The sequence below is a fragment of the Chelonoidis abingdonii genome, chromosome 26, assembly GCF_003597395.2.
Source record: "Chelonoidis abingdonii isolate Lonesome George chromosome 26, CheloAbing_2.0, whole genome shotgun sequence".
Lineage (NCBI taxonomy): Eukaryota > Metazoa > Chordata > Testudines > Testudinidae > Chelonoidis > Chelonoidis abingdonii.
In genome coordinates this window covers 6,969,638-6,989,268 of record NC_133794.1, presented here as the reverse complement: position 1 = coordinate 6,989,268, position 19,631 = coordinate 6,969,638, and the positions used below count along the sequence as shown (strand labels likewise).

Here is a 19,631-nt window from a genome sequence, read left to right as displayed (position 1 = left end):
CGGGTGCATGAGCGCGAGGTGCGACGCTTGGCGAGACTGGTCGGTTGAGGCAATGGCGTAATTTGGGAGGGCCAGGCGAGAGGGGCCGGTTGGATGGCCGTTTGAGGGCGGGCGGGGCAGGCCCGTAGATGGCCGCTCGGGACGTGGCCGGGAGTGCGAATGCGAAGGGGCAGAGAGTAGAGGCCGGTGGACTAGCCGCCTGTAGTGCGTTGTCGCAGGGCGCGAGTCCGGTTGACTGGCCGCTGGGGAGCCCGGGGCACACTTGCGTGGGCGAGGGCGCGTTGGCCAGCTACCTGTGAGCAGTCAAAGCGTCTAAGAAAGGAGGGGCGGTGACAGGGCCTGGTTGAGGATTGGCAAGGAAGCGTCACTACTTGTTCGCGCCAGGGGAAGCGGGCGGGCGGAAGAAGTTCTCGTCACGCGGCTGGCGGGGTCCGTACGGCGCTGGGGGCTGGGGCCTGTTGTGCAGTGAGGAGCTTGGCCCGTACGGGGAGCCGTTTGAGTGGCTGCGTCCGTCGTCCTTCCCCACCCTCTGTCCCAGCCCGCCCCCTTCCCTTCCCCCCACCATGGTAGGAAACCCCGGTTCCCGGCTGCTGGCGGCGGCGCAACGGTGCGGGTCTCTCCTGCCCGTGGTGGGATCCCGGCCGCCTCCCCTCCGCCGGAAGGACCCGGCCGGCACCCGGCCGCCGCCCCCCCGCCGCCGCCCCCGCATCGGCTCCAGCCGGGGCCGCCGCCCCCCGGCCACCAGGATACTGGGGACATCCTGCAGCAGATCATGGCCATCACTGACCAGAGCCTGGACGAGGCGCAAGCCAGGTACCGCAGGGGACAGGGGGTGCGGCCCTTCGGGCAGGAGATCCGGGTCCGAGCAGCGCCTGCTGGGAGGCTTCATGGGTGGGCGGCTCGCGCCGCGGCCAGGCGGAGGGGGGTGTCCAGGCGCGCGGCCGGGGGGGGTCTGACTAGGGGACCTGGGCGCTGGAAGCTGGATGGAGTCTCTGAAGCTTGAGGCTCTGGGGGCTGAAGGGTCTCAAGTCCTGGGGCTTTTCGGCATCAGGGCCTGGGCTGCGTAGGTCAGTCCCTGAGGGCTGGGTACCGGGATATGGACAGAGTCTCCAAATCCTGGAGTCTTTGGGAACCAGAGTCTGGTTCCAGGGGATGGCAGTGTGTGGCACTAAAGGGTAGAGTGGGGTAGTGCCTGGCATCTGCTTTAGGTGTGCTGTGAGCACCAGGTGGTCAGGCTCCTGGGTACTAACTTCCCTGCCTGTTTCCATCTCCCGTATTGCTTGTGAATTTGTAACTGGGCAAGGCCTGAGGCAGCCTGATTTAGTTTTGCAGAAGAACTTCGCTTAAAACGGTAGAGTGAGTTTTATGGGTACCTGGTAATGTCTTCAGAGCAAACCCTCAGTATAGGGTTACAGTTTATTTAAGGGACTTTAGTGCTGGTAAAAGGTGTCTGCCAGACAGTCCTGGAGACTGAAGTTCCGTGTACATCCTCAGGGCAGGTGACAGTTCAGGCAGCAATAAAGCAAACTTTCGTCAGGCACTGTTTAGTTAGTGTGTCTCATCCCTGCCCTGGAGAGACCCCCACCTCATGGATGACAGCAGTCCATTTTTTGTTGGCCTCTCGTTCTTTGGCTGCTGCTGAGACGGCTTTTGGGGCACGGGAAGTACAATGGTGGAGATTTTTATGGTATAGACACTTATCTGCTAGGAGTAGAGCTAAGACCCATGAGTTTATTTCACACAGGTTACTTAAGGAAGTCCCCTAATGGCAATGTCTTTGACTCACTAGCTGTAGTGGCACAAGTGACCTGGAGATGAACAGTTCTACGTTACTGAGTTCCTGAGAACATGGAGGATTTGAGGCTGTGGATCTAAATTTTGGATTTCTTACTTGCTAGTTCTGCTCAGGGGAAATTTTTAGCTAGACTTTATTTTCCCATCCTAGTAAGAATAAGAGTGTGGAGACTTTCAGTATGGGAGATGAACAGTTGATTTGTATATTGACTGAGAGGATCTTTATCTTTGTCTCATTGATAACAGACTGTGAACTGTTTAACGCTTCTTAGAATTATTTTTTAAAAGCTAGCCTGTCTTAATAATGAATTGTCCTTTCACTACTGCGGATAGGGGTTCACATCATAGCTCCAGTCACAAGTGAAAATGATTTTTTTTTCAGTCTGTTGCACAACTACTGTATAATTTGGCCTAGGAGTAGAATAAATGCAAGGTTATGATTGCAGCTCAAGATTGAAGTGCCCTGGCAGAGAGGTGTGTGTTTGAGATAGGGAGAGGCACCTGCACACAGGAACTGAATGGCAGGTGTATTACATTTCAGATCTAAGGTGCTTTGGCAGAGCTGTATGTGAGCAGTTTTCACAGCACCTGGCAGCACTATGTCTGAATCACCCCTCACTTGAGTGAGAACTAACTGTATTTGTGTTTAAAGAGAAAAGCCTACCTGAGGAGTACATTCTCTTCTGTGCATATTGTATGCTCTTGTGATCTTCGAGGAGATGTAAATAATAAAATGAATAACATAACCTGATGTAAAAACATCAGCATAATTCAAGATCTTATAGTTTCTTTTCTCTAGGGTAGAGGTGTCTGTGCCCCTGATTGGCTTTCTGTAATTATATGTTTTGCTGACTTGGTATGTACGGGTTGTAGAAAGTATATAGACTAGAGGAAGGAGTTTGGCAAGTGGAGGATAGTAAAACAGATCTGGCTTATAAAATTAGCAAATGAATACTAATGCATCAGATTCCAGACAGTGATTTGTGACTTTGGTTAGCAGTCTGGTTGACTTTCCATTCTAAATTACCTAAACCAAGGTTTATTTACTCTGAGAAGTTTCTTTGGCCTGACAGTTAAGCCTTGTCTATGCTAGGTAAACTACCTGTTGGTGTCAGCTGCTGAACTGGTGCTGAAAATGGTTTAACTTGTAAATGTAGACACTGGCAAGTCATGGTCTGTACTGTTTCAGAAACTGTAGAGCAGGTTTTAACTACACCTTTGGAAACCATGTGAAAGTGATTTATGCAAGTACGCAGAACTACTGAAAATAAACCCCAGGCCCATAAACATGTTTGGTATGATCCGAAGATAAGTTCTAACCAAATAGTTATTGATTTAAAAAAAAAAAAAAAAAAGTTGATGGGGCTTCCTAGGGGAGAGTTTGGTAAAATTAGAGTTTTCTAGACTGTATTTACTGAGGAAAGATATTATTCTACCTTATAGTTTTTCAAACAATATTCTGGACTAGTTTGAGTCAGAGGGACTCCTTCAGAGGTGCTCTTCTGTGTTCCTCTTACGCCAGAACAATGCATGTTGAAATGGGGAAAAAAAAAAAATACTTAAGGAGATGCCGCTACTATTTCAAGCTCCTTAACATATTTTCCATTACTGGTGGTGGTATGAGGCATCCCCTAATATGCTCTCTTTTTACCAGTCACTGCAACACAAAATTAAAGCTGTTTATAGTTACTTCATAGTAAGTGTATGTCACACAAGGCACTGCAGTTCTGTTTGATTTTCAAAACTCATCTACAAGAGAGCTGAAAAAGTTGAGTGCTTAGGAAGTTTTTGTTTTGCCTATAAACAATAATTTAATTATGGGGTCATAGTGCTTTTTGTGTAGGCTAAATTGCTTTAGCTATTTTCAGTGTTTTTAGAAAACAGAAATCTCTAGAAAAAAATGTTGTTAGATATTTTGGGCACAAAGTTTTTGAAGGCTCAAACTTTATAAGAAGTGCCCTTGGCATGTGAGATGATTGTGCATGCACAACACAGGTTCTTGCATTATAGACAATAATGGGTCCATCTGTGCCGTCTACTTGCAAATGGAGAATCTTGGTAAGAAGGCCTATATGTCATTGTGAAGAAAGTGAAGCAACCCTCCTCAAATCTAGTGTAACCAGTAGCACAGATGCTTCAAGGGATGTTAGGCAGAGTGTCCTGGAATACCTATCTATCTGCACGATGGCTTGGCCATGATTTAGCTCCAGCTGTTTTATTTGCTAGAGTTTATTTTACTGTATTTTTAAAAAAACTGCATATTGAACTGTACTGGGTTTCAAATCCTCATAACTTCACTGGAGCCTCTTGATTTTCAGAACTTTTAGTATTTATATTCTAAATTTTAGACTGCAAGCTAAAAACTGAAGAGAAGTTGTTTTTATCTAAAATAATCTGCCAAAAATTACACAGGTAACCTGCTTAATATCAATGTTAATCAACTTTATCATTCTACAAAAGAAAAAATATTGGCCATATTAGCTATGTAATGACTTCTGGGGAGCCTGTTTCTGAGAACTTATAACACATCTAGCATATTTAGTGTGAAAATCACCTTTTTTAGCCCTATTTTTACGAGAGCCGAGTTTTAAGGTCTGGAATTGGTGGTTTGTCATCAAGCAAGGACAATAGAATCCACTTAGCTTTCTTTTCAGCTGCCTTTGTTCTCAGGCTGCTTGTCTGTGGGTAGATATTGATCTGCTTAGATATCTGATAATGTGCATTATGCCTTTCTTGGTTCCATGTATTGAAGTAAACTGGTCAGTGGACTTCAACTTGTGATATTTTGCTTAATTCTTGTAGTGTATTTGAATATTTATGGGAGGCTTTCAGCTACCTGTTGTAAATCTTATTGATGGGGGATTGAAAGGAAATTGAGTACCCTTTTAAGTCCTTACCCATAGCTTGAGTACTGCTATGTAAGGAATATTAAGATGATCTGTATTTAATAAAGAGAGCTTCTGAAAAGGGGTTACTTCTGGCTCTGAATGTACTTTAATTAAATAATTTAAAAATTACAAAAGGGGTTGTCATCACAGGAGGTGGTGGTACAGGGAATTTTTAAAGGCATAAATGGCAGGTACCTAACTCCCAACTTCCAGTGAAAGTCAGGTGCCTAATTGCCATTTGTGTCTTTAAAAATCTCCCCCCAGAGAAACGTAAATTTTTTTTAGTATCCTGTTCCAGAGAGATGTTCTAACAAACTTCATGAGGATGGTTCAGTTTGCAATTGCAGCTACATGTTTGGCTGTAATTGAGAATATGGTAACACTTTTTGGGTAAGAGATACAGCAATGGCATCAGCTGTAGTATCTCTTCAGTGAAGTAGTATGATATATAAGATTTTTCAAATAGCTTAAGTATTCAGCTGTGTATGAAGATCGCTCAGCAAATGTCTGGGGGGGGGGGGGGGGGATATGAAGGTACCAGAGCCTGTAAGAACACTAGGCCAAGCTTATTTTTAAGGCTTCTGAATGAGACTGAAATAAAATTTAATGCCTTCTGTTACTAGAGGAGAGACCAACTGAGATTGTAACGGAAAGAGCTTTACCATTGATAGGGAGAAAAGCAGATATTACTTGCTGTGGATGGGGGAAAAAAGGGCAAAGGAATTAATTTCAGCATTCTTGTATATTTTGGTATTAGGGAAACTGTATTTTTACTGATGCAGAGTGTATCTCATCAGCGTGTTTGAGAACTCCTTTTGTAGTTTCTATCTCAAACTTATGATATACAAGGGTACAAAGAGCGTGTGCATAGGTAAAAATAGAGGACTACAAAGTTCTTTCATATTTTTTCAGGCTTTATAGTAATCACTTGAAAGTGTGAAACTTACTAACATACCCCCCCCCCCCATGTTGATGTACACAAGATTGGTTCCAAATGTAGTAAAACATGAAAATAGTTAACTTTTGCAGGATACCATGACTGTTGTTGTTTAAGTCGTAGTTTTAAATGGGGGTGGGGTGGGGTGGAGTTTTGGATACCACACTTGCCACTCAGTTTCTTATCAATTTTTGTGGCTTTATATTCGCACGTTCTGCTTTCTAAAGTGTTCCCTTTGTTTTTGAATGACCCACACAGACTGGGAAAACTGACTATGCAGGGGAAAAAATGAATGTTTATGTGGGTTCTGTCAAACAGGAATAAAATTATTTGTTTCTCGTCTCTGTCAATTACAAGTAATGTAGTGGCTGCTTTGAATAGTAGATTAAAAATTTTTTTGACAGAAGTGATTTTTTTTAAGTTGACTTTGTCCTCTTAAACTTTTGTTTAGAGAATGCTGCTAATAGTTTATTTACATAGAGATTTGCATAAATCAATTTCCATTGCATACAAAAAAATGAATACTTTCCCATTTAAAAGAATACCCTACCAACAAAAAACGGTACTAACAAGACATTTGCCTGTCATCTCCCTGATTACTTAGTTTGTATTTTATATCTGTCTATCCTACCCGTCATCTGTTTTGTCATGTTCAATTGTAAGCTATTTGAGGCAGCTACTGCATCTACAGTGCCTGTTGGGCATTACCGAACTACAAAATAAGAAATATTTCTCGAGTGGTAACTTAGATTTATTTAGAGGGTACATTGAAATAAAGTGGACATTGTTTACTCATGGCTAGTGATGTAATTTAATGTACTCTCTCTTTCCACAAACAAGTGTAACATACTTATTAATCTTTTCCCCCTTCCCATAATTTCTGTTTGGAAAAACAAGGAAAAAAAATGCAGTGGTATCTGTCTCAAACCCTGGGAGCATCAAGTAGCTTCTGTCAAAGCAGAATGTACTTTAGGTTGTTTGGAAAAGTAGGTGGACCTTCTAGTGGGGCTTGAGTGCCCCCCCAGCTGCAGCTGTGTCAGAGCTTCTTTTGTAAATCCCTTTCTTTGATAGAATTACATGGGTGCATCAAGGTGATGTGTAGCTCATGTAGCCCATGCTGCTTTTAATATATTCACAACAAACATAACCGTTCCAAAGAAGCAGTTAATGTATGCTATGATTTCATACTAAGGATGAAGTCAGACACATTCTGTATGGTATTCCACATTATGAATGTATAATTAGTTACATATGATGTGGCTTCTGGCACTAGGTCCTCCTGCTTGCACAGAGGTGTCCCTTAGGCAACTAGCCTGCTCTTGATCAACTAAGGCCTACCCCTCCTTAAAAAGTATCTCTGCCTTTCATCCCTCTTGCCCAGAGATCCCAACAATCCTCTGGGTGCAATTTCTTCCATTTCTGTTCTAGGGGAAGAACAATCTCCTTTTATTTGGAGACTGATACTTGTTTTGAGTTTGATTAAACTAAAAGGAACAATATTTGATTCGATCAATGGTAATTGAGTTCTGTTTTGTTTTTAATGTTCAGAATCTGTATAATGTAAAAATGTGAATCTTTATCATATTTTAGATGGACTGCTTTGTTAGAGCAATTGGAAGAATACTAATTCAGAAAGCCGCCATTTGTTGACTACATTGTATAAAATACACTTTTGGTAGAGTTTAACTTCTGTTTTGCTTCTGCCAACTATAAGCTATTGAGTATTTCAAGGCTATAAATTATTCTGGTAGAGAGTTTCTGGTGACGACCTTGAATGAACTGTGTGACTAGAACTTCTAAATGTACATTAATCTTATGCTCTGGTTTGCGCATTTTTATAAATACATGGAATCTATTTTTTATAAACCTTGGCACTCCTGCCTCTTTCCCCTTCCACTCAGCATTCATCTTTTCTTGCTGTCCTTTTCAGAAAACATGCCTTGAATTGCCACAGAATGAAACCAGCTCTTTTCAGCGTGCTGTGTGAGATCAAGGAAAAAACAGGTACGTTGTTGGAATTTTTCAATGATTTTTGGAAAGTTGGGTATCAGAAATGAACATCTCCTGGGTCAAGTGCAGTTGAAATAGGTCTTTGCTGAGTGAATGATTTTTACAGCTTAAGGTTTTAATGGTGATTTCCTGGCCCATTGTGCTTCTGTAGGTCGGAGATTATTTGTAGCTTGCTTCCTGCAATGTAGGCTGTGCCATGATTTGAAGGAAATATTACTGCTCATTGCTTTTTGATTTGAAAAACAAAATAAAACGTAAACATTACAGTTATAATCTCCGAGTAGACATGTGTAGACACAAAGGGGTGACAACCAGAATATTTTAATAGAATGCCCGTATCATGCTATTTCTTGAAAGAAGATGGTCCCAAAACTGTGGAGGGACTAGGAGATTAACACTGGAAAATGAACTAGACCACAGAAAAGAGAGGCTATGAGGAGAAGCAGCAGATAAATGGGGAAAGAAGACAAAAGCAGCAGGAAACTGAGTTGACAGGTGGATTGTGGGACTTATTTTCTTTGTGAGCAGGAATGGGGTGGTTAGGAGTGAGTGGATTTTGATTTTGGCCACCCAGTGTATCAGTTGTTCATCTATAAACTCCAGGGCAGTGATGTCGGGATGTTTTATTGTGCTTTGTTGTGTAAACTTTTGAGCTTACTGAATTTGGATGCTATATTAAAGGATAATTACTTGTAGAACCTGTTTAATTGTAGAAAATGTATTCTTTATGATATAAGTTGCTTAACGTTAATATCCTAATACTGTCCTTGGTAGTGAACCTATACTGAAAAAATAACTTGTATATCAATTTTGTATCATATTTCCAAACTTAAGGCCATCTAGTTTTATCTTCAACGATGTCCTTAGCATCAAAGACAGTATGTGATACTAAATGAAATGCAACACACTCACTTTTGTGTTAAGAGAATGTTATAGTTGACATATTTTGAGTTCTCATGGCAGCAATTTTCTTTTGTTGTAGGAAAATTTTATAGGAATAGAAATTTGTGAACTGTTATGCTATAGTCTCTTATGTCTGTTTATCCTATGTGGTTTTTTTTCCTTTGAGCAGGAGCTAATCTTAGGACAGCTAAAAGAAGACTAATCCAAGCACTACAGCACGCTTTTTATTTGTTTTTCCATGTTGGGATTTGCTTGCTTTGTGTTATAACCTGGAAGTTGAACTTCTATTTAACTTAAGCATATTTGTAACAAGACACTCCAGTACCTTCGCTATGCTGGATTTCTTTTGGTCTCATAGGTTTTTGAATGTCTGATGGCCTGTCTGTTCCTTATTTAAATTATGGAGAGCAGATGTTATGGCTTCAAGCAAATAAAAGTCTGGACATACTGTAGCATAAGGTTTAGGCTTTCTTTGTGACCCAGGCGCACAGGCTTCCTTTCTAGCTCTGAATCAGTTTAAAACATGTTTGGCCCCCCCAAACCTCTCTCCTACATTCCCTTTGTTAGTGTGCCAGTGTCACTCACAATAGCTCAGGATAAGCCGTGTGCCCCTCCATTGAGCAGCCAGCTGGAGAGTGTAGAGAAATTTTGGCCAGAAAGTGCTTTTAAAAAAATACTTGTAAAATTAATTATTCTTCTTTGCCGGTTAAAATTGATTTATCCAAATCTAGCCTTCTCTCAAACTACTGTTTGAACTCTGGATTATATGATTTCTTCTATATTTTTCTTTTTGGATTAAATAATTCAGTCACTGTAGTTTGTAAAATGACATTTTTATTTCTATACTTCACCAGGAAAAATATACTGAAATAGATTTTTCAAGTATGTCCTAGATACACACACTCTGCACGCATTTATTGAAGGTACATCTAACCAAGCAGTGTATGAGGGGGCAGACAGTGCTCCCTGAAGGAGCACAACAACACATTGCTCCACTGAAGTCCATACTAACCTCCTTTACAATAACACCCACTTAGTTCTTTTGAGAACTGGCAAAAGTACTATTCTGTCTTTAGAATATTTTAAGAACCTGTTGTAAATAAATCTGTCTAGCAGACTCTTTTCTTGGTGTTCAGCTGCCATGGACATCAGATGCTTGACTCCAGAAAGCTATGCTTGTCCAAATATAAAGGCTGTTTATAGTTTTAATGTCCAGGTGTGTACATCAATGAAAATAAAAGAAAATATTATCCTTGAGGATTTCCTTTTTCTGACTGATTGCAGCAAACACCTGAGTTATGTTGGGTTTCAAGCTCTTTAGAGCAGGGGTACTGTCTCCTTATGTGTTTTACAGTGCCTAGCAAAATGGGCCTCTGATCTTGATTGAGGCTTCTGGGCATGACTGCTGTACAAAGAATCAATTAGTATTTTGTTTAGCAATTGTTAACACATACCATTTTTTCCCCCTCCCACTGACTGCAATACCTTGTCCTTCCTCTAACATGCTGGTTGTTCAAATAGGTTAATTCAATTTGTATTTCTTCATTCTGTTATAGAACTTGGGAAGTGCTGTGGGGCTCAGTGGGTGTTTTCCCTTTGTCGCTGGGTTTGTTGAAATGCCTACATTGTTGTCTTGTTCCTTAGCACTCAGAATCATACTTGTCTTCCTTCTGAATTAGTTTTCTTCTTCTGTGGTAGAGAATCTACAAGACCTTCAGATATTGACTTTTAAGAAAGCTCTGTCCTGTCACAACACTTGAGACCAGAAGAGGAAAAGTGGACTCTCCAGGGTGGAGGTGGGGGTTGACGGCTGTTGTTCTTATCAGAGGGTCATTGGCTGTGGAATTTGCTTCCTCTTGTGGCTAGTGATAGCTTGGATTTGATAGCCTTCAGGGTGCAATGGGAGGCCCATTTGTTATATGACGCGATTATGCGGGTTTCTGTCTTGGTAGCAGTAAGGGATGGCTTGAAGTGATATGTGTGTGGAGATTATTTAAGAAAAAAATTGTATGGCTTCCAAATGCCATTGCAATAGGCACCAAGCCTTAAAATAAATAAAGTGTGTACATTTTCTACATGCGATTTAGTGCTGATTAGTTAGTCCCAGTTCCTGCTGAGCCAATTAATTATTCTGCAGTTCGATTTTAAAAAAATGACTGACTGTTAAAAAGGAATCTTCTTACTCCATAGATTCCCTCATGTCTCATCAGAATTGTTTATTAAATTCCAGTCAGTCAACACCTGTACAACCCTCTGAGTCCCAGTGCCTTGCGCTTCGTGTAGTTATTTTACACCTGGACAAAGTGGGCCAGTGAGACCAGCATTTTCAAATTCACCCTATCCCTCTTCTTCTAATGCCTTGAAATTCAGAGTGGTTAACATTCAAGGTTGTGTTTTTGTGTGCTGTACAGCCAATAGATGTATTTACCTCTAGCTTTTCTGCTCTGTTGCCACGTGGAAGAAAATCTGGAGAGGAAAACAAGCCTAAACAAATTGCATATCATTTTTATTTTGGCATCAGTGATCTCATACAGTTCATTACAGAACTGCAGATCTTTAATTAATGATATGTAAATATATTGTAATGATTGTATTTGCATATTGAGTGAGGTTTCAGTACCTTAGGTTGTGATGTATTTTAATTAAGGATTAATTAGAAATGATGGGAATTTCATTTGGCTTAGTATAATTATTTTACATTTTGATGAATATCTACTGGGTGTTGTGTTGGGGAATGTATAATACTGTGTTAGTGTATATGACAGCACCAGTTTAAAGGGCTTTATGATCCTGAAGGGTGTTTGTTAAAAGCATTCATAAATATGATGAATGGATAGTGATAGATTTGGGCATAATACTAAGCCTGGACAAGTCTGAGTCATGCTTAAAACATTGAATATGTGATAGGTAACTACATAAGCAGAATGGCAGAACATTTACTTAGGATTGTCTGTCTATCTACTGGACAGATAAAAAAACAGAATGAATAAATGTCTTAATTTATGTTTGGTCCCAAGTTTGTACCAAAAACTAAAGTAGGAACCCATGAATTATATATTTTCTTTTTCTTTTGTTCACTCGTCCTCTGGTACTGTACCTGGTAATAACCTTTGAAAGTACAGTACAACTGCTAGAAAAAACCCAACTACTTCCACTTTTGTTCAATAAAGTCTTGACACACAACCCCATAATATTAATGTTGTTTATTGTACATCTTAAGTGTTTTAAAATGCAGTACACACTAGTGTAGCTGCAACTTAAAAATGTTGATCTTTTTGTCCAGTTTGATATGTTGATCACTTATTAAGGTATTGATACAGTGATGAACAAATTGATCTAATTAGCATTGTGGTCCAGTGGGCTACCAAAAAGCTAAACATTTCTAGCCCACCTCTAAACTTAAGTGACCGAACCAATCCACACAGTAACATATGGGGAAAATGATGTGGGATACTCATGTTAGTTTAGAAGTTTGTGATCACATTAGTGATTTTTTCTTTTTTTCTTTCTAATATTTGTGAGAGACTAGCATGTTATCTCTTTACTAGCTTTGGGAGATTGATCAGATTGGGGCAGCTCAAGCTAAACTTTTCGCTTTTGATTTTGTCTATATCAGAGAAAATAGTGCATCATCAATTGTCATTGCTTTTAATTAATCATTGTTTAATGCCAATAAAAAAGTCTTTTTTTTTTTTTTTAGGGGGCTTTAAGGGTTCATTTGTGCTACAAATGTCCCTGATTTTTGTGGGGAGGGAGCAGAGGAAGGAGCATATTGACTGTTTTTTTTTTTGTTTGTTTGTTTTTGTTTTGTTTTTGATGTTTCCACTTTACTTCTGTCAGGTCCTGAAGCTGGTGTTGTCTTGAGGAGACAAAGATTGTGTTGTGGGCAGACAGATGGGTGTAGCAAATGATGGTTGGTAGGGATGAGATTGGCCTGAATTTGAAAAAAATCAAAAGTATGAGGAGATTCACCTGTTTCTTAACAGACTCTAAAATCTTGACATTGTTCTTGTGTCTCTGTCATAGGCTTGAATTTGTTTAAAGAATCCATAGCTTCTCACTTTTCTACTGCTCCAAACACTTTTATTTTTTGGTGGAAGGCAAACCAGTACTAAATCCTGATGGTGTCAACTGAAATGACTTACAGGCAGCTTGTGATATCTAAATACTCTTCCACAAGCTGGTTTTAATACCACCCTGTACAGTGGCTGTGCTGGTTATGGTTTTGTTCATCCAGTCATCCTCTTCCATGATTACGGGCTCTAGAGGGTTGTTACATAAATGAATACAGCTTTTGTTCTCACTGATTTGAACAGTCTGCTACGTGCTCAAATTTTTGGTTATGAATTCTTAAATAGATAGTTTTGAATGAATTTGGCATTTTTTATTAATACCAAAAGTAACTCAAATGTTAAAGTATCAGAGGGGTAGCCGTGTTAGTCTGGATCTGTAAAAGCAGCAGAGAATCCTGTGGCACCTTATAGACTAACAGACGTTTTGGAGCATGAGCTTTCGTGGGTGAATACCACTTCGCAACGCAGGTAGTGGATTTCCAGGGCAGGTATATATCTGCTAGCGACAGCAGCCTTAGACGAATAACGAGGTTAGTTCAAGTCAGGGAGGGTGTGAGGGCCCTGTTCTAGTAGTAGATTCTGCGTGAATTGAAACCAAGGGAGGAGAAGAATAAAAAAACTGGGGTTTTCCTGTGGATGGGAAAAAAATAAGCCATTTCATCAGTCTTTGTTGAGTCCAGAGCTGATAGTGGTCAAATTGTGCAAATGAACTGAAGCTCAAGCAGTTTCTCTTGAAGTCTTGGTCCTGTAAATGTTTTTTGCTGCAGATAGCCACCTTAAGGTCTTGCTATAGTGTGGCAGGTAGGTTTGAAGGCTCTCTCTTAACAGTTTTGTATATTTGCCATTCCTGATATGATTTGGTCCATTTATCCTCTTCCGTAGTGACGTCCAGTTTGGCCGATGTACATAGCAAAGGGCATTGCTGGCATATTGATGGCGTGTATTTACATTGGTGGAGCGTGCAGGTGAATAACCAAGTGATGTATGGCTGATCTGGTTAGGTCTATGATGGTGGTCGCTGGTGTAGATATTGGGCAAAGTTGGCATCGAGTTTGTTGCTGGATTGGGTTCCTGAGCTAGAGTACTATGTAACGGTGCTGCAGTTCTGCTGGGAGAATACGTTTCAGGTGGCAGGTTGTCCTTGTGGGCAAGGATTGGCCTGCCAGTCCGTTCAAATACCGTGAAGTTGTGGGACCATGTCCCAGGATGGTTGTAGATCCTGATGAATGGCGTTTGGAGGGGTTATTAGCTGGGGGCTGAGTGATGGCCAGTGGAGTCCTAGTGTGGTTTCTTTCTTGGGTTTGTCTTGCAAGTAGAGGCTTCTGGTAAACCGTACTGGCTCTTGTTGATTCTGTTTCTCTAATATCCTCCGTGCGGGTATGTGTTTTGAATTGCTTTGGTGAGATTGTAGGGTGTGGTTCTCTGTCGAGGGTGTAAGAGCAGATGCGGTTGTACCTCAAGTTGCTTGGCTGTAGACAATGGATGTTGAATGTTTGCCCGTGGGATGACCAGCTGGGGCATGAAGGATACGGCGATAGGGTCGGTAGGTTTTTGATATAAGAGTGGTGTTAATGTGACCTGCATCACAACTTATTTGCACCGTGTGGTCTAGAAAGTGGATCCTCCTGTGTAATTGTCCAGGCTTGAGGTGAATGGTGGGTGCTGGAAGTTGTTGAAATCCATGGTGGGAATTTTTCTAGCGTCTCGCTTCCCTATGGGTCCCAGATGAGAAATGTCATCAGTGAGCGTAGGTATGAGAGGGCGTGAGGAGACGAGAGCTGAGAAGCTTGTCCAGGTCAGCCATAAAATATGGCGTATTGTGGGCCAGTGCGAGGGGTGCCCAAGCAGTGCCACTGATCTGGAGGTATATTATTGTCATCAAACTTGAAAAGTATGTGTGTGAGTATAAGGCACAGAGCTCAGCAGCCAGTTGTGCTGTGCATTCATTCAGGATAACTGTTCCTAACAGCTTTGTATTCCATCTTGTGTGGATGTTTGTGTAGAGAGGCCTCTACATCCCATGGTGGCAGGATGGTGTTTTTCTGGGAGGTGACCATTGCCGTTGTAAGTTTCCTCAGGAAAATCAGGTGTTCACGGAGAATTAGCTTGGGAGTGCTGAGTGGCATAGGGTCTAGAGAGAGTCGACATATCCAGAAGTCCCTCAGTGAGATGCCAATGCCCGAGATGGATGGGCGTCCAGGTATTTCCGGGTTGGTGATCTTGGTATGATAGAATAACCCTGGTCGGGGCTCTTATAGGGGGTATTGCTGATTTGTTCTGGTGTTAGTGTAGGAAGTGTCCTGAGTAGATGGTCCGGTTTCTTAGTGTATCCTCAGTGGGATCTAAGGAAGTGGCCTGTAGAATTTGGGTATGGAGAGTTGTCTGGCGCCGCCTATCTGGTTAGTCAACCTGTTCATGATGACAACAGCACCTCCTTTATCAGCCTCTTTGATGAAAATGTCAGGGTGGTTTCTGTGGCTGTGGATGCATTGCGTTCTTGCACGACTTAGGTTATGAGGCAAAGCGGTGTTGTTTTTCACGATTCTTCTGCTGTGCACGTCGCGGAAGCATTCAATGTAAGGTCCAGACTGTCATATTCGGCCCCGGGAGGAGTCATTTGGAGTTCTTCTTCTTGTGCTGTTGGTGGGTGGGTACTGTGTATCGGTGCACTGTTCAGATGTTGTCCGTTGGAAGTATTCTTTTGAGTCGCAGACGGCGAAAGTAGGCTCCCAGATCGCCACAGAACTGTATCATGTTGATCCTGGACAATGATCCACACTTTCGATCTTGGGTGGCAGGCCAATCCTTGCCCACAGACAACCTGCCAACCTGAATATATCCACCAGCACTGCACACCGTACCATAGACTCTAGCTCAGAACAATCCATGCAAGCAAACCTCGATCCAACTCTGCCCACATATCTACACCAGCGACACCATCATAGGACCTACAACCAGATCAGCCATTACCATCACTGGTTCATTCACCGCACGCGCACTCAATGTAATATACTCGCATCATGATGCAGCAATGCCCTCTGCTATGTACATCGCCAAACTGGACAGGTCACTACGGAAAAGGATAAATGGACACAAATCAGTATCAGGAAATGGCAATATACAAAAATCTGTAGGAGAGCACTTCAACCTCCCTGGCCACACAATAGCAGACCTTAAAGGTGGCTATCCTGCAGCAAAAAAACTTCAGGACCAGACTTCAAAAGAAACTGCTGAGCTCAGTTCATTTGCAAATTGACACTATCAGCTCTGGACTCAACAAAGACTGTGTGAGGGCTTCCATTACAGAACACAGTTTCTCCTCCTTGGTTTTCACACCTCTACTGCTAAACAGGGCCTCACCCTCTGCCGACTTGAACTAACCTCGTTATCTCTAGCTTGCTTGCTAGCATATATATACCTGCCCCTGGAAATTTCCACTACCTGCGTCTGACGAAGTGGGTATTCACCCACGAAAGCTCATGCTCCAAAACGTCTGTTAGTCTATAAGGTGCCACAGGATTCTCAAATGTTAAACTAGTTGAAGAGGGATGTTGAAAGTATTAGGCCTAAAAATTGACCACCTATGACAGCTGCCGCAGTGAAGGCCTGACTTTTGAGAGTTTAATTTTAATGGCTTTATTTAACTATTAAAATATCTGATCTTTGGGGCAATTATATGTATAATTTAAGTGAATTTCAGATAAACCAGGAGGAGTTTAAAATATATGTTGTGTAGTAGGTTTTAAAAAAAAGAGAGCTCAGTTGTAATGCTTAGGTTTAAGCATCTTGACAGAGTTCCATTAAATAAACATTTGACTTACCAGTATAGAAGTGTAGCCTACAAAATGTTAATTTTATTTAACTCCTCTCTAGTTACTTGTGACTTACTCAAATCAGCCAACTAAATTCTTCCCTTGAGACTTTACAAGCATTTCATACATGCATTTCAACAGTTGGCTTGAGATGAGCCTATGTGTAATTGATAACTAATATCTAATTACCATAATTAGACAAGTGACATAAAATTAAGCTGCAGCTGGGAGCTTGAGTCTAGCACTGAGGCAGATTCTGATGTGCAGCATAGTACATATGGAAAAGGGTTTGGCAGAATTGTTTTCAAATAGCAAGCGAGACCCAAATATATCTGCTCCTGTTAATTGTATTCATATGTACCAATCAAAATACTTTAATGTGAATTTTAGCCAAGATTAGTTAGCAAATAAACTCTGGCTCACTTGCCCCTGTGGTTGCAGTCCCAATGGCCAACCCATGGTTCAGAACTATTTGAAAATATAGAACTAGCAGTTAAAAGAACGATTTTTTTCCCTCTTGTTTCCATGTTACAAAAATATCCAGTAATGGTGCTGTTAGAGAAACACTTTTGTGTATAGTCTCCAGTAAAAAATATGCTTTCCTTTGTTTTACTTTCTGGTAAGAATTTGAATGGCTGCTGATTAAAAACTATGCAACAGTTTCCCTTCTTTACCCTCCTTTTAGCAGAATTTCCCACTCATGTTTTAATGGAGAGCATCTTTTCACTTTGCTTTTCACTTTCTTCTTTCTGTGGACCTGGTTTTGTTCCATTTTCCGTGCCTGAATCTTGGAATCAGAGGCCATTTACACCAAGGACAGTGAATTGTAGAAGTCAGAGGAACAGACTTCCTAGGTTGAAAGTGAGAGGGTAAAACAAAGTTGAGGACCATGGAACTGCTAGCTATGGGTGGCAAGGCAGTGTTTGCTACATAAATGGTGTTTCACTATGCATATAGGCATTTTAAACCCATTTAAAAGTGGAAAAAACTCCTTGCCCATTCTCTGGAGTCAATGCAGTCTGTGTTGCCCAAGATTTTGTGTCTGAAACTCTTCAGTAAATACGGTACACTGTTTTAAGACTGAATGTAGTATGGGAAGTATTGTATCTAGAGGAAATGGTGTAATCCATATCAGTCTGTTACACACACTCTTGCTTTCTTGCAAAGAATATGCAAAAATTAAGAACTGCTTTCTGTAGGTGATCTGAAAGGAATTCAGGACTACTTCCTGCTGTTGGAAGATGGTTGGTGTGTTTTTTTTTTTTTTTTTTTTTTCTTTTTCTTTTCATAGAATCAGAGATGATTAGGGTTGGAAGAGACCTCAGGAGGTTATCTAGTCCAACCCCCTGCTCAAAGCAGGACCAACCCCAAGTAAATCAGCCCAGCCAAGGCTTTGTCAAGCCAGACCTTAAAAACCTCTAAGGATGGAGATTCCATCACCTCCCTAGGTAAACCATTCCAGTGCTTCACCACTCTTCTAGTGGAATAGTTTTCCTAATATCCAACCCAGACCTCCCATACTGCAATTTGAGACCATTACTCCTTGTTCTGTCTTCTGCCACCACTGAGAACAGCCTGGCTCCATCCTCTTTAGAACCCCGCTTCAGGTAGTTGAAGCCTGCTATCAAATCCTCCCCTCACTTTTCTCTTCTGCAGACTAAAATAGGTCCAGTTTCCTCAGCCTATTCTCATGAGTCATGATAATAGTTATAATAATAATAATTCTTGTTGCCCTCTGCTGGACTCTCTCCAATTTGTCCACATCCTTTCTGTAGTAGGGGGCCCAAAACAGGATGCAGTACTCCAGACATGGCCTCACCAGTGCCGAATAGAGGAGAATAATCACTTCCCTTAATCTGCTGGCAGTGCTCCTACTAATGCAGCCCAATATTCCATTAGCCTTCTTGGCAACAAGGGCACACTGTTAATTCATATCCAGCTCCTCCTCCACTGTAATCCCCAAGTCCTTTTCTGCATAACTGCCGCCTAACCAGTCGGTCCCTCCCCAGCCTGTAGCACTGCATGGTATTCTTCCATCTTAAGTCCAGGACTCTGCACTTGTCCTTGTTGAACCTCATCAGATTTCTTTTGGCCCAATCCTCCAATTTGTCTAGGTCACTCGGGACCCTATCCCTACCTTCCAGCATATCTACCTCTTCCCCCCCATCTTACTGTCATCTGCGAACTTGCTGAGAGTGCAATCCATCCCATCATCCAGATCATTAATGAAGATGTTGAACAAAACTGACCCCAGTACCGACCCTTGGGGCACTCTGCTTGATACCGGCTGCCAACTAGATATTGAGCCATTGATCACTACCCATTGAGCCAACAATCTAGCCAGCTTTCTATCCACTTTATAGTCCATTCATCCAATCCATACTTCTTTAACTTGCTGGCAAGAATACTGTGGGAGAATGTATCAAAAGCTTTACTAAAGTCAAGGTATGTCAGGTCCACCACTTTCCCCATATCCACAGAGCCAGTTATCTCATCATAGAAGGCAATCAGGTGGTTAGGCATGACTTACCCTTGGTGAATCCATGTTGACTGTTCCTGATCACCTTCCTCAATCCAAGTGCTTCAAAATGGATTCCTTAAGGACCTGGTCCATGATTTTTCCAGGGAGTGAGGTGAGGCTGACTGGTCTGTAGTTCCCCGAATTCTCCTTCTTCCCTTTTTTAAAGATGGGCACTATATTTGCCTTTTTCCAATTGTCTACTACCTCTGCTATCACCACGAGTTTTCTAAGCTAATCGCCAATGGCTCTGCAATGGTATCTGCCAACTCCCACAGCACTCTCAGATGCATTGCATCTGGCCCCTTGGTCTTGTGCATGTTCAGCTTTTCTAAATAGTCCTTAACCTATTCTTTCACCCCTGAGGGCTGCTCCCCTCCATCACATACTGTGCTGCCCAGTGCAGCAGTCTGGGAACTGACCTTGTCTGTGAAGATCAAGGCAAAAAAAGCATTGAGTACTTCAGCTTTTTCCAACTTTTGCTGGAGTTATGTAACTTTTTTTTTTTTAAGTTAAGCAGCTGAGGTTTAGTTGACATCAGAGAACTATTTTTGATTAAAGCCAATGCTGTTATGTGGAGCAAGGCTTATGGAGCAAGGTTTTAAGGTTTTATGTTGACACCCTGGTCCTGTGTGCATGCCCTTGATCTACTTTTTTTGCTGGCAAAGGTAGAAAGAATGAGTTCAGGGAGGTGCA

At 41.7% G+C, this 19,631-nt stretch overlaps 1 protein-coding gene across 1 annotated transcript in view; it reads left to right on the top strand.

Annotated features, from left to right (window-relative positions):
• Positions 1–686: 686 nt before the first annotated feature.
• Positions 687–19,631, top strand: part of LOC116825768 (pre-B-cell leukemia transcription factor 1) — a 39,729-nt gene continuing 20,784 nt past the window's right edge. Inside the window, exons 1-2 of the mRNA XM_032782024.2 lie at positions 687–813; positions 7,550–7,623. Coding sequence (XP_032637915.2) covers positions 773–813; positions 7,550–7,623 — 115 coding nt within the window. The 5' untranslated portion in view covers positions 687–772. The remainder of the gene's footprint in view (positions 814–7,549; positions 7,624–19,631) is intronic.